At 43.3% G+C, this 17,288-nt stretch overlaps 1 protein-coding gene across 1 annotated transcript in view; it reads left to right on the top strand.

Moving 5' to 3' along the window:
* Positions 1 to 15,117, top strand: part of LOC146785901 (protein phosphatase inhibitor 2-like) — a 142,614-nt gene extending 127,497 nt beyond the window's left edge. Inside the window, exons 4-6 of the mRNA XM_085635279.1 lie at positions 9,089 to 9,180; positions 12,017 to 12,169; positions 13,510 to 15,117. Of these exons, the coding sequence (XP_085491405.1) occupies positions 9,089 to 9,180; positions 12,017 to 12,169; positions 13,510 to 13,556 (292 nt within the window). The 3' untranslated portion in view covers positions 13,557 to 15,117. The remainder of the gene's footprint in view (positions 1 to 9,088; positions 9,181 to 12,016; positions 12,170 to 13,509) is intronic.
* The last annotated feature ends 2,171 nt before the right edge of the window (positions 15,118 to 17,288 follow it).

Raw genomic sequence — 17,288 nt, 5'->3', positions numbered from 1 at the left:
TTGCCATTTTCGTATGTATTTATCCATATTTATTTTTGGGGCATTTTTTCTGTATTTATCCACATTTATTTTTGCCACAAGCAAAAGACGACGCTACAGCTAGTATTTTTCCACATTTATTTCAATTGACAATGCACATATGCGCTCGGTTGTTATTGGTCAACACAAAACATTACAAACAACCACACACGAGTAAGGGCGCAAAATTTAGCTGTTTGAAACAAAATAGAAACCAACAGGGCTGTCTTTAATTTGATAGCGCATGGAGGCAAAGGAAAGCACAAATGCAGCTTGCCTGAATCAGCACACTGAAGCCTAACCTGCTGATATGCCGTGCTCTGTTCCAAGCCCAGCACTGTTGCTGTAATCCCATTCTATCAGATGGCTCAGCAAGTTAAGTTTTGGTTTCTGACATATCGTAAGCTCAAATGTCGGCAGAGTTACCTCAGTCTTTCATCTTTCAAAGGTTGGTAAAATTAAATCCATAACGCTGGTTTGGTTTGCATTTGTTTTTTCGGAGGGGGTGCTCAATTTTGCAACGAGTACAGTGTCCAACATGTCTCTTATCAGAGGTTTAGTAAAGATATTTTAATATTTTATAAACCTGACTGCGTGCAGGCTTTCAGCAAGGTCTCAAAAGCGCAGAGCTGCTGTCCATCACCTCGCTTCAGGAAAGTGTATCTTTCTAAGATCATAGTCGTACAAGAGCTTTTAACAGGCAAACTCGACTATTCGAAAGCACAGCTTGCAGAATACAATGCACACTCCCTGAGCTGCAGTTATCCTAATCCTTCGGCTCAATGATTGTTAATTGCTGGTCTGAAGAAAACAAAACTGTACGAACCCCCCTGGTGCTGCCGGTTCACACGTGGTGGTCACAGGTTCGAATCCTGCCATCTCCGTTTTAAAGCATTTAAAAATACAAATATCATTCTCCAATGAAAACACAACAAATACATGTGTTTGCAAATGTATTCCACTTTATACTGACGGCTGGTATGCAATATTTGAAGTGCAGGGGCACAAGAGCCGAGGGAACAACAAACTAAAATGGCAACGAACTCAACACACACCAATCACTTTCACAAAGTACGGACACCAGTCCTGATGCTGTGCCAAATCCCAACAATATTTCTAGAAGAGTGTGCATTGCCTCCTATGGGTGAGCGAGGTATAGCAAGGCATCGCCTGCATAAAAGGATACAACATGTACGGCTACCCACCTCTACGCCCTAACGAATCCTGTTCCTTCGCAGTCGGATTGCCAGAGGCTCTATCGCAAAGGCGAATAAGAGTGGGGACAACGGGCAGCTTTGCCTCGTGCCCTGTTCGATAGAAATTCAGAAATCACCCAGCCATTTCGTACCCTAGCAGTCGGTATTCCTGACGGAGGCCGATTCTTGTCAGGACTTCCCAGAAGTATTCCCATTGCAAGGTATCCAAGGCCTTTTCGATGTCTAAAGCTAGTTGCAGCACTGATGTCCATATTTGCTGCGACATGCAAGATGTGGGATAGCCTTTGTAGATTTGTATGTGTTCCGTGGCCTGGCATGAAACTGCACTGATCCGTGCAGACCAGATGTGTAATAACCTTACTCAGACGTATATGGGTCTCCAACGGGTTTAGGGAGCATTACAATCTGGACCATCTCTCATCGATGATGGTAGGATGCTCCCCCTCCTGGCCTTCTGCAGGGTTTCCAGAAGGCGAGGAAGCAGGAGATCCACATAGGTCTGGAAGTATTCCAAGGGTAGACCATCAGGGTCCGTGGGCTTACTGCGTGCCATGTCAGCCATCGCTTCATTCAGGTCCTCCAGTCAAATCTCTGTGTTAAGTCCCTCGCTTTGCCCATCAGCGAGGTTGGGGATTGCGAGATCATCCAGAAAACGATCCAGGGCATCTGGGGCCACCCCTGTCTCCTCTTTGTATACAGAGGATAGGTGAGCGTGTAATAGGGAGTTAATACCATGCTGTGTGTATACGTGACTACCATCTGGTCGAGAGTACGGAAGGTGAGAATGAGGGGTAGGTGGCACCCTCATGCTTAAGCAACCATGCCAACAAGCGACTCGATGTATCCCCCTCCCAGTGAAGCAGTCGGCAGTATTCACATCGGACCATGCAGTCTAATCTGTCCCATATTTCTCCCACTCTGCTTTCGGCATGCAGCTGTGTCTCTCCCCGTGCATCCCAGTCAGGATCCGCTTCCTTCATTCCAACCAGAGCGTTTTCCGCCTTGGTCCGTGTCTGTCCAGTTGTCATCTCCATCCACCCACTCTGGAGCAACATTCCCCATGCATCACAACAATTAAGGTTTCCCATTCTGTCCCCCTTCTACTAGTGAATTCCCAGTTTTTGTTGAAGTAGGTTCTCATCACCTCCCTTAGTTCCCCGTGGAATACATAATCTTTTAGGAAGTCTGGCTGTAGTCGCCACAGTAGGACTCTAGGGCGGCAGCACTGGGGAGCCTATTCCAGGAGCACAGGGGCATGGTCTGAGCAGTATCGTCCCGGCACCTGTGTGCGCAATACCATCACTGCAGCCTCACCCAAAAGTAAGAATCGGTCGAATCTACTAAAAACCGTAGGTGTGGAGGTGTAACAGGTTTATCCCCCATCCCTTGGGTGCATGGTGGGCCCCGCGTCTGTATATCCTAGTCTGGATCCTTGGGCACGCTCAAAGCAAAACGTCCAAAGAGCTATCCAAGGCTCAATTAAAGTCCCCAGGCCACACCACCCGTGTGCTCACATAGGATAGAAGAAGGGCCTCCAAACATAAAAAAAAGTTGCTGTCATCAACGTTGGGAGCATAAATATTCAACAGGCAGATCTCCTTACCATCTAGCTCTGCATGCGTCGGGACTTACCACCCATCTACATCGGCCTCGCTACTAAGATTTTAAATGGTACCTGTAGGGCTACCCATGTAACTACCCCTTGTGAATATGTGGAGTAAGTCGTGGAGGACTTGTATGGAACTTTGAGATCTCTGAATCTGATAAGTGTGTTTCCTGCAGCATTGCTATATGTATGCCATGTCGGCGGAGATAAGTGTGTACTCTATACCTCTTAATGAAGGAGTTAAGACCCTGTATATTCCATGTCAAAATGTTAAACTGTGCCAATTGTCCACCTTCTATACTGTACAATTTCGTGCCCTATGCTCCACCAGTGCTGCCAACAAGAACATCCATAATAATAATAACCCATCCCTCCCACCCCCAGGGTAAACACTGCAGGAACAAATCGTGCCTCCCCAATCATGTTCAACACCAAACTTCTACTCAAAACTTTGTGGTGTATCTTCTACAACATCTCCAGTTTTGGTGTCTGAATTTGAGGTAGTCACCACCTCCACCAGTGCTCTGCCTTCCTCTGGCTCAATTTCCAGTCACGATGGATCAATGTGAGGTAGCCGTCCATCCTCTGTCTGAGGTGGAGTGCTCCAGTTGCAGGGATCCATCCTACTGTACCACTACGCTCTGTGATGAGCGGGAGGATTGTTTATTGTATTGTCAGCGTCTGCTAGACCTGCATGAGCTCTGTGTGCCCTGGGATGGATTAGCTGTGTTTCTCAAAATCAAAGGTTGCCCCTCGCCTCGTACCTCCAACCAGTCCCACACCGCTTCGGGGATAGAAAAGAAATGAGAACGGCCATCGTGCATTACTTTTAGCTTAACTGAGTAGAGCAGCATATTTTGCAACTGCATTGCTTTCAGCTTCTGTTTCACACTAGTGAAGGACATTCTCTGTTGTTGGACCTGCTGAGTGTAGTCTGGGTATATGCGTATTGTGTGATTTTCAAAGGTGGGGTCTCCCACCTGCCGGACCTCTTGGAGGATACAGGCGCGGTCCCTGTAATTTAGGATTTTTGCTATAAGAGTACGAGGTGCATCACCAGCCGGAGAGATTGGGGTCAGTGCCGGGTGAGCTTGTTCGATTATAAGCAAAGAGGACAGTGAGGCCTCCAGAAATGTCTTAAACCCACTTTTTAAAGAACTGCTCAGGGGTTCTTCCCTCAGCCCCCTCCGGGAAACCGACGAATCGCAGTTTGCATTTCCAGCAGCGACCTTTTGCGTCTTCAGCCCTGCGCTCTAGGATTGCTGTCTTTGCTGAGAGGTCTGAGGACACATTTTTCAATGTCGATACTTCAGCCTGCAGCTCAGTGATAATTTGCTCTGTAGCAATGGAGCACTCCGCCACTGCACGGAGGTTCACTCTCAACAGGCCCACATCCAAGGATCCAACTTCTACTTTTGCTTGCACTGCTGCACTCGAGGCCTCGATGGCCGCGAGGATCTGAGCTCTGGTTGGGTCTGCTTGTGGCGTATCCGTAATCAGCAGGGAATCCTGCTGCAAGTCTGTCCGTGGGGGGTGTGTCCTGCGCTGTATAATGGTCAATTTTTGTTTGCTTTGACCCTCTCTGGGGCCTGTCTTTTCCCATGGCTCCACTCATGTAGGCCTACGGCACCAATCGGAGAGTGATATCTCTTCGCGCAGTCTATGCTCCCACTCTTCAGACTGTAGGATATTTGTGGGGAGCCACCGAGGCAGCTAAGAGCACCCCACCCAGCGGCCATTAGCCGAGTTCCTCATACTAGATAGAATTAGCCAACATGGGGTGCCGTTTAGTGATCTACCACAACTTGTAAGTGTGAGGTTGGGTGAGGGGGCAGATTCAGGAAACCGATTGAGCAAAGTGGCGTAGCTCCAGCCGCGCAGGGAACCAGACAAACACTCCAATCCACTGAGTGGCCCCCCAGCCGCCTGCACCAGGGGGAGCAACGTGTCCACTCGTATGTAGTTAGTGGGAGTCAAAGGGGGCTCCCATCCACAGCGGCCTCCAGGCTCAGTATGGTTCTGCATATAGGATTTAGGAATTCACTGCCATATCACCCAGTTCTCCTCTAGTCAGATAGAGCCAGGCCGGGCCTAGTGTGCCACGGTATCCCTGGAGCTGCCCAGCACATGGGAGGGTGAAGTGGCCTCGCCCCCTAATTCTCCATGCAGTAGAACAGCCACAGTCTACCCTACCACCGAGGACCAGTTGATGTAGTGCAGCACTCCCCATGAACGGGCGTCTGGATTGTCAAGCTGCAGCTTTGCCCTCCTAGCGAGCAGCCCTTTGATTTGTCAGTAGATCTGGAGTGTGGCGTGGGGCCACAGATTCATATGCTAACTGCTCCACAGGAAATGGCCCTAATTGTCATGTATGGGGGGCACTCAGTTTGGTTCCAAATAGGAGCCGGCCTGTGGTCCCATCTATATCTGCAGGCCACACAGCTCTGTGGGCGTGGCACTCCCCTTTCTGGTGAGATGCTCATGAGGAGTAAAGGTCTGTGTACCGGGGACTGCTGCCGTGCACTCCTAGCAGACAGCCCCGCGGTTCGTGTCGGGCTAACTAACCACAGGGGCTGAGACCTCACCTTGTTTCCTTGTGTGTGTGGGCATGTGTCCACTCCTGATCTCCGTTAGCGGCGACCACAATGTGGCAGGCTGCGGATGGCAGGTCATTCCTGGTTGTATTAGGCTGCTTTTGGACAGTTCCGTTGCGGCAGCAGGAATAGAGTCCCTGCCTCTGCTTAAATGTATGTAGGTGACTCCGGCGCCTTTCCATAGCCTGAAAAGCGTTCTGCTTGTGAAGGCTGCCGGGAGGGGTCGGATGATTGCAGGCAGTTTTTCGGGCCACTGCGGAGTGCCTTAGATTTCGTCCACCACTGCCGCCATCTTTGCCACACCCCTGTTATAAAATATCTAGATGTACCAGTGCTGAGATTGTTCAGAAATTTGCATGTCCGGTAAAAAATAAAAAATAATCTTTTCCTATTGAGAGCCTTGCAATGAATAATCAAATTATGCAGTGTTCTCAAATCAGAGCTGTGAGACAGTTTTCTGATCACAGTTAGACTCTAAATAGGCCACCAATTTCATTATGCTAGAGTTATCATTACAGTAAATGTCAGCATATATAGGTTTTCTAATTTTGCCATTGCTCTCATTCTTATTTTAGTTTTTGGAGCTGTGTCTTCTGAAATACTCTGTTAAATGTACCTTTAATCAGTCATTTGATTTCAGAGTTTTACTGTAAATTAACCCAAATTATACTCCAGTCCTTAGGTTGCCAAATGAGGATCAGCAAGATCTCTCACAGTCTAATCTTCTCCACATGACCATGTTATGTAATTCATGGGCAAATGACGTCACCTCTCTTTACTTAAGTTGCTATAGTTGTGAGCATGTACATAACACTATTTCAGTGACTGGATATTAACATTATGCAATGAGATATACGCTGCAAGGTCAGAGTCCAAATGTAATAGGTCTAAATCTCAAAGCAATTTGGTGTGTAGGTTAGGCATACAAGCATAAGTTTTGGTTTGGCACTCATTTAAGGATCTATAAAGCATGAAAATTGTATGGGCAAATATACTGAAAGGCACTGACTCTACGCAGGTGGACGGTAGCACTCTGCATCTGCGGGGTAAATCCCTGCCAGTGCAAAGCAGTGACGTTTTGCTTTTTAATGGATCCTTGGATTCCCCAGGTTGCTCCTGGCTCCACCCTTGTCTCCAGCCACCATTCTGGAGCCTGGTATAGAGAAAAGAGGTGGTAGTCTTTTTCTGTGTCAGAAGTTGTCAAGACCAGAGGTATGGACACAACTTGTTCCTGGCAGAACCTCCATTTCTGCCCTCTCTCTTTTGCCTTGCTTACTACCTTTTTTATTTACCATTACCCGATTCTCTCCATTTGTTCCCGACGTTTGCATATTGCTAATATATCCTGCTTCATTGTATATTTTTGCTTCTCCTTTCATCATTTTTCATCCACCTTAGCTATCTTTCTCTTCCTCTGAACTTAACCTTGGCTTTAATTTTGACCCTTCTCTGAACTTCCTTAAACCCTTCCTTTCAGGTTCAATTACCTTTGTCTTGTGCTTAAATATTTTAATTCTCTCAAGCACCCTATTTGTTTTTAGGTTTCTATTCATAGCCTCGCTGAATCTTTGTTCTGTTGGTGTCGCTCTCTTATCTGCTCTCTTTGTCCTCCCCATGTGTCTCTTCCATTTAAGCACCAAAGCTGTGCCGCAAGCAGTCTGTCCTTATTAGGTGTGCGTCAACACGAATCCCTTTTACAAGATTAGTGAAGGTCCTCTTTTTGAATTAGCTAGCCAATCTTGATCTCAGAATTAATCATGTGATTGAAAGTCGTTTGCTTAATGTTGCACCTTATTTGACGCATACATCCCTTTGATACACTGTCATAGCCCTTGCCTCATTCGGTTCAAATCCGTTGTTTTCACTTTTGCAATCGTATAATTGGACTGGTCCTGATTGTTTGTATTTGGGTACTCCTATGTGCCTCACCTCTTTCACATGCCGGTGTCTCGCTTCAGCCATGTACCATAGTCTATCTTTTGTGTGGTATGCACACTGTAGAAATGTATATTGTATAACCCTATATCCTTCATTTCTTGCACTTTAGTGGAAGCTTCTCACTACTAATGACCATTCCACCTCTTTCATAGGCCCCACTTCATCCTCCCCACTGTTACTGCAGCTTTGTAGCTTTGGAGTGTGCAGATGTTTAGTGTTTCAGCTGTGAGATTTATTTACTATTAATTCTTTTGGTGATCACCCTGCCTTCCAGAGGGGGTTAAGGAACTCCTCAATCCCTGAAAATCTGCTATTAGTGCATGTCATACCTGAAGACATTTATGTGGATATTTTATTGTTGCTGGACTTGTGTGCGCGATTTCATGGCCGTTTGGTGGAGCTAGCCTTTGTTATCTAGATCCCATTTTCAGAAGACACCAATGATGTACTATTTTTCACTGTTACAGTAAATGTCCCATATATCCTGCACCCCTTTTGTATGTTGACAGCAGAGGGCCTCATCTGTTTAGCAAGAGTGGTAACACAGATGAAAGGCCGTTTCAAACAAGATCATGAAATTGGAAAGGTTTAAGAGTTATAAACAGCGGAAGTTTTTATCTGATGTATGCTTCTGAAGAGGATAGAGATCTTTGACTCACAAGAGTACAGTGTTCAAGTAAAAGAAATCTGCTAATGATTCACTAAAGATGAACACCTTTTTGTGATTTTATGCAAATTTATCTCGGCGGCATAGCAAGAAGTGTTTTCTTTTTTTCATCGTCTCTTTATTTCTGCCTTTGGTGATTAGATATTTCCTTAATGCATATTCCAATCTTTCAACTGTTTTTTGCTAATACCAGATCAGGCAAGAATACCTGGTTGTGTACATCTGTAGTGCAGGAGCGACATGATTGGCAGCCATCAAAAAGGGTTGGTAAAAGTAATGCATAGTCCGGGAGGATCTACTCGATTAGGAAGGGGTAGAGTTTATAGGGTCTTTATGGATAGAGTAACTAAAGAATTCTGTTTGAAACTGTTATGGTATGTAACACCATAGAGTCTGAAATGATTGATCCAAACGCTGGTTGTTAAAACTGCAAAACTCATGGGAAATAAAATGGCCTGGGAATGTTATATTTAATGATGATCTCTCTAGAAAGCTGGGCATGTCTTTGTTTGTATATTGATGATGTTGTAGAAATGGGATATCAAAGTATATATTCATATTCCATAGTGTTAATAAATGTTCATTCTCTTTGCCGTTTTACTCCATAAGCAATTGAGTTGTGTAAAGAAGTGTATTTGGTGGGTGAAAAATCTATAGGTCACAAGAATATCCAAGAGTACATTTTACATATGCAGATTCTGTTGTGTCTGACTTCCTTTTCACAAATTGTGCATTAAGATGATAACTCAGTTTATATGTGTAAAGTGGGTGATGAAGCGTCTTTAATGTTTAGCAATAGTTTGACTTTACTTAGACACCGCTGCATTAATTTAATCATATTTACTGTACTGTTGAAACATGGTAATCCTTGCATGAGAGCGCAGTTTTTTTATTTTTATTGTTGTTGGATCTTTATCTCCCAGTAAAAAGTAAAAATGTTCAGTCAAAAGGTAAACTGATGATGGTGATCTACTTGCTTTTAAGTCTCACTTTACACTTTTAATTTAATATAGATTGCATGATTTAAAACGCACTGTGTAATTTGCAGGTTAGCCGCTGCAGAAGGGACAGAACCCAAATTCCTAGCTCAAGATGAAGAGAGTAGTGAAGAAGATGAAGAGCTAACACCTGAAGAAAGAGGTATGGGTTGCTTTTGGTGTAATATTCCTATTTTGGATCCTTATTGCCACTCTATAATTTGTTTGTCTCTTTGTCCAAGTAATGGATATGTTTTTGCAAGACCTTAAGATCCTTGAAGGTCATCTTTTTATGAAAGAATTCAGCAAACAAAATGGACAAGCTCTGGGCCTAGACTCCTTGGAAACTGCCACTGGTGGTGATGATGCGGAAGGTGTGCTGGAGGCTGTGTCACATATTTAGCGATTTAAAAAAAAAAAAAGAAAAAAAGAATCTGTTTTGAAGAAAGGAGGTTGACAGACCACGTTCCTAAGGCCATGCGACAGGGGCATCTGGACCTCCACTATAGGGGTTGTGGTTGTTTGTCACCTTAACTAGGTGATTGCTAGTCCGGAAGAATCCGTAGTGATCTTGCCCGTTGGTAGGTTATATCCTGGGCCAACTGCTCCGTAGGCTATTCCTTCAGTAGTCCCATAGTCCCAGCCCAACTGGGCCTTCAGTAACCATGTGATCGTGCCCACCAAGAACAAGAATCAGAAGGGGCAGTCACCAGTGTCCTTTCTGGATGCTCTCAGGCAGTCTGCTTCTTCCTGGGTGTAACACCGAAATAAGAGGTGTGCAGGACCGCACTCGTTCCTCAAAGTCAGACACCAGCCCTGGTTGCACAGAAGTACTCTTGATTACTCAGCAGAATCCACTCTAACTTTCTTATAGAGTACTTGGAACTGGAACAAAGAGCGGTAGTTTTATACACAACTTCCAGACAGAGGATGTGAATCCACAGTATGAAACTGTAGAATCAGTTTGAGGTGGTTCTTCTTTCAGGAGCGCTTGCCAGGCTGTTTTTCATACACCACATTTGTGTCGAGTAAGGTTTTGTAAAGCAGGTAGCACTAGAACTGTCCATCTTGTCTCCATCCTGGAGCACCGACAACAGAGGGACAAATAGTGTGAGGTTTCAGCTCCCGGATGTCAATCGCCCGATCAAAAAAGTAATTGGGAAATGACAAAGGGCAGTCCTCACCTAAAAACGTCCTCATTGTTAGCATCCAAGTCTGCAGTCCATTCATTCACCCCAATCATCCACCAGATAGCAGTGCTGAGGAAACCTAATCAGCAACTCCTTGCTAACCAAAAGGCCTCATATAAAATCTAAAGATGCCCTGTCTCCATTCTCCTCACATAAGTGTCTGTCTCCTTACTCAAGTTTCAGCAATGGAAGCAATACACTCCCACTATCTCGGAGCACAGTCCTCAACCTTCATCTTGTGCTAGGCCAGGACAGAGGTATTCAAAAAGCATCCCACTTCCACCCATACTCGGGGTCATAAACAAACCATATATGTGCTGCACACTCAACCACACTTAACAAACACAGGATTGTCCGCACACGTTTTTGGGCAGGTGCATAGAAGTGGAACTTTAACCAGCAGCACACCCCCCTCCCCCCCCCCTTGAAACCCTCACGGGTATGTAGTGCGCTTTACAAATTATGTGATTGATTGATTGAGTACATGTAAACAAGCATTTAAGACCTTATTGTTGTAGATGTGGTCATTTGTAAGGCACGAATAAGGTTCTCTGGCTATTTTTTGCCAAGATTGTATAATTGTGTGAAGGAAATTAAGTATAGTGGTTAATTGAAGGTGTTTAGACTTTACGATTGGCACATATGGGTCAGAGAGGTGATGTAGATGATCATAGGGAGAGTAATTGAGTCAGATGGTAACGTTCTAGAAAGACATCACTGAGAAGAAATCCAGTTAGGGGAGAAGTGGGATTAAATAGAGTAGTGTAGACGGGTATAGATAGCATTACAATCAATAGGTTGTGTTCCACAGATTTTCTCAGATGCTTTCTTCATGATGTGATATTTGCAGTTTCTAATAGAACCAAATAATGGTTATTTTGCAGTGTCTTTATGACCCATCACTTAGAACGTATTGGATGGGAACTGACATTTCTTTTCAAAGCAGTTCACATATCGCATAGTTTTGATCCAGCTGACAATGTAGTTTCATGGTTTTACTAAATAGGCTTGAGTGATGTAGGTCAAGCACTCATTGCTGCATTGATGTTGGAATGAGAAGAGTGCTTCTCTTGTATGGCCACTTTAGTATGAAGCATTAAAGAAGCAAAATTGAGGCATTTTCTGGTGAACTGTAAACTCCAAAAGAGGGTAATAATTGACAAAAATGTATAGAGAAAGTCGCTAGGCTCCCCTATTGAGGCTGTGTTGTAGCATCCATTAAATTTACTACGCTGCGCCTAAGGTCTAGTGCTACAGTCTACAGTGTTTCAGATCAATATCTTAAGTAGATGGAAAAACCCTTAAAATGTGTTTTGGCAAACTTTTATATACCTTGTGAAGTTTTCATCCACCGGTCGGTACCCTGCATTAGAGAAGATAAATCTACGACCCAAGTGGTAGTACAAAATGGGGACTCTGAACTAAATCCATGCCTCCCCTCCTCAAAGAGCATGAGAATATCCCCTTTGTGCTTGTTCTGGCAAAACAAAGTATGGTATTTAAGGGCAGGTGAGCGATGATGTGGGATCAAAAAGACATGCGAGCTGATTGGCTCGCTTCCCTGAGGCACAGCCAAGATTCAAAGCAGCGTTGCAGGGTCAGAACATAGTATTATATTCTGGACACCGACATTGGTAAACCATTTATTAAACAATAAAAAAATATTGCCTGCTCCTTCTATCTAACTACGTGTCCTGCTCCCTAGATGCACAAAACCCGTAATCTCATCTCTTACATGGCCTTCTCAAAGCCCAACGTTTTGAACATTCACTTTGATAAATGTGTCCCATTTATGGTCTTGTTTTTCAGAGAAGAAGAAGCACTTTGAAATGAAGAGAAAATTTCACTATAACGAAGGACTGAACATTAAACTAGCTAGACAACTTATTGCAACAGAATTAGTGGGAGAGGAAGAAGAAGAGGACGAAGACGAGGAGATGCAAGATATTACAGATTTGGAAGGTACAAGTGCAGATGCAAAGGAATGTAAATAATTAGCCACATAAATCAGCTGTTGATATGTGTTCCTATAGCGATCACTTTGTTTTTCTGGAGGAGGAAGCAATGCTGCCTATGTGCCAGGCAAAAGAATCTCTATCCTCAAAAAACCTCTTTTAACTATTCACCTGTATCTTGTGAGGAGGTGTTAATCTGGGTCGCTGGTGGAAAGATGGAGAGGTGACATTTGATTTTAGTTTGCACGTTGAATGCATGTGTTGGATACTGTCAACCATAATGACATGAGGTCACGGACAAGGAATACTGTCCACCCTTGACGTGATGCCTCAGTCTCCCTGGACTTGATTGATAAAGCATATATGCATACCAGAGCACAACTGAGGCGTGCAAATAGCTGCATTTACCAGGAATATCCTAAACCTTCTTCACAGACTCACTAATCATGTGCTTTTATCCTCTTAAATGCAGTTTGCTTACAGAAAATTCAGTCAACACTGAAATTTCACCTTGAACACATTTGTTCCCTGGCTCTTTGTTTGTTGGTGCGCTGGGTGTTGGAAAAGTTGAATACTTACAAATTTGCATGTTTGTGGGTATCATCAAACATTCACGGGCAGTTTCTGACCCAGAAAGTGCCTGCAGATTTACTCCGATCACGGGCAGAGTACAAGAGTACATACATTTTCAAGGTGGGAATGGATATGAATCTTCCTCACAATTTATAGGGATACAGATGAAGAGGTTTTTTTACATGGGGGAGAAATACTTTTCCTCATTTGCATGCGATGATGTAATACAAACTGAATTTGCAACTTTTTTCCCATGGAAATTTTCTCTGTTTAAAAAAAGAAAAGAAAAAAAAATAAGAATTGTGCAAATGCGCTTTTGCATTACATTTTTATATGAACACTTCTTACTGTGCTCTAGAATGCTGTCATTGTAGAGAAATCCCCAGAACAGTCTTTGGAGTTCTTGGAAAGCCAGTACATTTTCTCCATAATCATACATATGTAAATTGTAGACTTTCGTCCACGTTTTGTAATCTGGGCAAAGAGTAAATGCTTAAACATTTATCTGCCTAAGAAGTGCACACCCTTTTTCAAAATAATAATGTGCCTTTCATACCTCTGTGCCACTCTCCTCACATATATACACACTCTCTCTCCGTGCTAACAGAAACCTGCACATTCACATACAAACACATAAAAATGCACATGCATGTGCTTTCCGGTCTAGATTTAGCTGTGTTAGTTATGAAAGAAAAAAATATCACTTTTATAAAAATTTGCACTGGTGTGTACAAATGTCAGGAATAAATGTGCATATGTTTCTTTTTCCCACAGTTCAAGGCGATAACGGACAAATGCAAAGCAGCGAGACCGACTTATAGAGATGGATCGTCTAACTCCACCCCCACATGCGAAAGTTATTTATAGCGAGAGAAATGCACCACTAAATAGTCTGACAAAGTATTGAGAAGCATATCCGTCGTACTACTCTCCTGCCAAAACTTTTTTTTCTTTAGAGATTTCTAAAAGAGGCAGAAGAGTTGTGCCTCATTGTTCTTTTTTTTCACGTGCCTAGGTTATGAACACAGGTTTTTATCCACTGTCGGCTTTAGATGAAAAGCCGAAATGCACAATGTACCCAAAACCTTGTGTGCTTAAGAGCGACCATGTACAGTATACTTGTTTTCAGTTTTCATTTGTGTCTAACAAACTTACACCAAGTTGCGGAAAGGGCATCAACTAACAATAATAAGCCAACCAAAGGGGAGAGACCTGCTTGTATGCAAAGATACTTGTTGGGAGATGTATCGACAAAGACATCTGAGAAATATACTTTGCGAATTTGCAAGTCTTACACACCTGTGTTCCTGCATGTGTGTTTAGGAATACAGTAAAATATTTTTTAAGTAGTTTTCAGAAGCAAGTAACAATGAACTACTGTTGCACTGAGTTTTACAAGAGTTGTTTTTTCTTTAAAAACTGAATGTTCTAAAGCCTGATTTAAGACAGTTTGTGTTTTTCAGGTCTTTCTTTCCCAATTGTAGGGACGGGTTTTGAAAGTTCTGAATTCTGGTAAATTCTTACCACACAGCGAGCGGTCTGCGTGTTTGGTGCCCCTATGAGAAAGGAATTCGCCAAAGACATTAAGTGAAAGAACCCGTCTGTGTGTCCTGTTCTCTGTCAACATTAGATTCCCAAAAAGGGTCTAACACTCGTTGCATTATGTTAGGGAAAATTTTAATGGATGAACATAAAATGTTCACCAGCAATACTGAAAACCTTGTATCCATAGGAAGCTCAAGGTGACCAAAACTAAAATCTGTCAAGATTATCCTGTTTTTAGAAGTGTCATTAACCTTAACTGGCAACATTTTTGGGGGAAAGAAAAGGCTTGAGAAATTTGCATCAACTTCTTTTAATTTTTATTTAATCCTGTCACCCAAATTTCACAGGCAGTGATCCAGGATATGACACGAACATATGAGAAGGTGACTAATAAGAACATTATGTGAAATCAATTAGGTCTGCAAACATTGTCCTTATTAATATTAAGGAATACTGGTGACTGAAGTGTAAGGCTGCTGTCATGGGGAGTCTTGTGCATGTTGTCTTTCAAAAGACATCGTGGAATCCCCACCCCCAAAGTTGTGGTCTGAACTGTTGGGACAGGAGAAGATTTCTTTACAGGTTGGTGCCTTTGAAATGCCCATGAAGCTGAGTGGTCCTGTCTTGTATTGAACATTCTCCAATTCCACCATTGGCCAGTTGGACTCTAACTTGACTCCCCTCCTTTCCTAATGTATGGATGCTGCTCCTTATGTATTGTGTAAATCCCTCCATTCTGCACACTTTTATTTGATTGTCGTGTTGAACATTTGTAAAATGTTATGCTCATTTACTGTATGTTGGAAGCCTCAATAAAATAATGGAAAGTGAATTGCACATCAATTTAAAAGTGATTTTTCACTACAAAGGTTAAGAAGCCAAAGCACACACTGCCTGCCATTTTAAAGGATGCTTAAAAATGATGCACTTGTTAGTTTTGCTGTTGCAAAATGGTTATTTAATTCCTCATATACATAACCATCATTGACGATAAAACAAGCTGGACCTCCTTTCCCCTCCCATAAAGCCTACTCAGATAGTGGTAATTGAATATGTATTCGATAGGACTAGGCCCTTTGAATTACATACTGGTCTGGACTCCACTTTTGGAAAGGTTCTTGCAAGGTACTGCTGAGCAACCAGTAGCTCCCTGATGTACCCACTGCAGAACCCAGTGTTACAACAACAACAGCCTGTGAAGGTTGGTCTGACATCTCCCCTGCCTCTTCACTCACGACAGAAGTAAATGAAACCACTGTTCCTTCTTTTGTTAGGAAAAAAACAAGCTTGTTTTATTATCTTTTTCATGAAATATGTTTTTTTTTGTTGGAAAATAATACTTATTGAACAATGTTTTCTAACCAAAACTGTTGAAACCGGAATACATTTCATACAGAATAATTCATTGTATTCACCTACATCCCCTTACATGACTTCATTTCCATAGTATATTGTTTTACTTGAAGTTTCTATTTGTCAAATTGGGATGCCATCTAGATTGTTAGTGATAATTGAAGTAAATACTAAATTGTCCCACATATATCCGCTTCCGTTGTCTGCTCTTGAATCTGAAGTATACCTTGTCCCGGGAATCTCTGGTAATTCTAGTCTTGTTCAATTGTGACCTGGAATGAGCCACAAATACAAATTTGCACCATCACTCTCTTATACGTGCCTCTTTAGGCAGAGAAGCCCTCTTCCTTTCTTTAAAAAGAAAATGGATGTTAACTTTTTGCCAACTGTTTTCTGTTCTTTTTGAGGAAGAAGAGGTCAAATGATAGAAGCATCTAACAGAATGACGCGGTCCTGGCAGCCTACTTGATGCTATCCATGATAAGTTGTAGTTTCAAGCTGGAATAGAGTGACTAGATCTTTCAAGTCTCAGGTTAATTCCTTCAGCTGCTTTTCGCATGTTTGTTGTCACCGCAATGGGAGTTTGAGCTAGCACCAGCTTTATTTACAGCTGATTTATTCATTCGTATAGAGTGAAATTCAGTTGGTGAGATGACAGTAGACTCCCTCATTTCGCCAAATACACTAGCACTATCCCCTTCGTTGTTTGTGGTTTTTATTTTTATTATTGCTATCATGCACAATGCACTGCAGCGAAGGCTGTCGGTGTGTCCATGCAGTGCAGATCTGTAGTTTGTAAATACATTGCCCGACAGTCCACAATTTGTTGCTCGGGTAGGGTTAAAGAGTCTGTATATAAACATCAATTGGTGATTACAGTCTGTAGCAATTGAAGGCATAAGCAGGAGTGCCCCCCGCCTTCCTCCGCCAGCATGATAGTAAAACCCGTTTTATTATTTAATTTTTCTTCTGCGTGTGCCAACTCGAGTCTTTAAGCCAGCACCAGGGAATGACAGGCACTGAGGAGGAGTGGTAGGTGCACTGCCTTTAGTGCACTTTTGGGTTTGGCCGGCTATCTCAGCACGGCCAAACCCACATGCGCACTGAAGCTATCTCCAACCCAAGCTGGGTTGCTGGGTTGAAGACTGCAGACACGGGCTCCCAGTCTCCCTGGGAGCACAAATCGAGGACGCTCAGGCCAATCCTAATGCTGCTCTCATGCTGTGAGTGCAGCGTCCGGATTGGGTGCAGGGGGTTCTGGGAGCCTGTCTGCAGAGGAGCAGAAGAGTGCGATGCAGCTGAAGGTAAGTTCTTACTTTTTTTTGCCTGTTTTGTTTTTCGTCCTAGTCTCGTCCCCCTCCCTCCTCACCCTGCCGCCACTGATAATGACTAACAGTCAGCCTTCTGTCAGAAAGGTTAGACAGCTACCGTTGTGAACTGTGCACATTCATGGGGCTTCATAAAAGTAGAGGTTGGTGGTGGTGGCGAAAGGAAGGATTGCTTCTTTTGACGTTACCCACAATAAGCATTGCATACAAATCGAAGGGTAATGAAAGTGTTAGAGCTTATGACCTCGTTGTTTTTATTGCTTACTAGTGGAGTTTGTAGAACATCACTCAAGGCTGGTGTTCCATAAAACACTGTAGTGCCCCTAG

The sequence above is a fragment of the Triturus cristatus genome, chromosome 11 (genome assembly GCF_964204655.1).
Source record: "Triturus cristatus chromosome 11, aTriCri1.1, whole genome shotgun sequence".
In the NCBI taxonomy this organism is placed as follows: Eukaryota; Metazoa; Chordata; class Amphibia; order Caudata; family Salamandridae; genus Triturus; species Triturus cristatus.
This window is presented reverse-complemented; position numbering and strand designations above follow the sequence as displayed.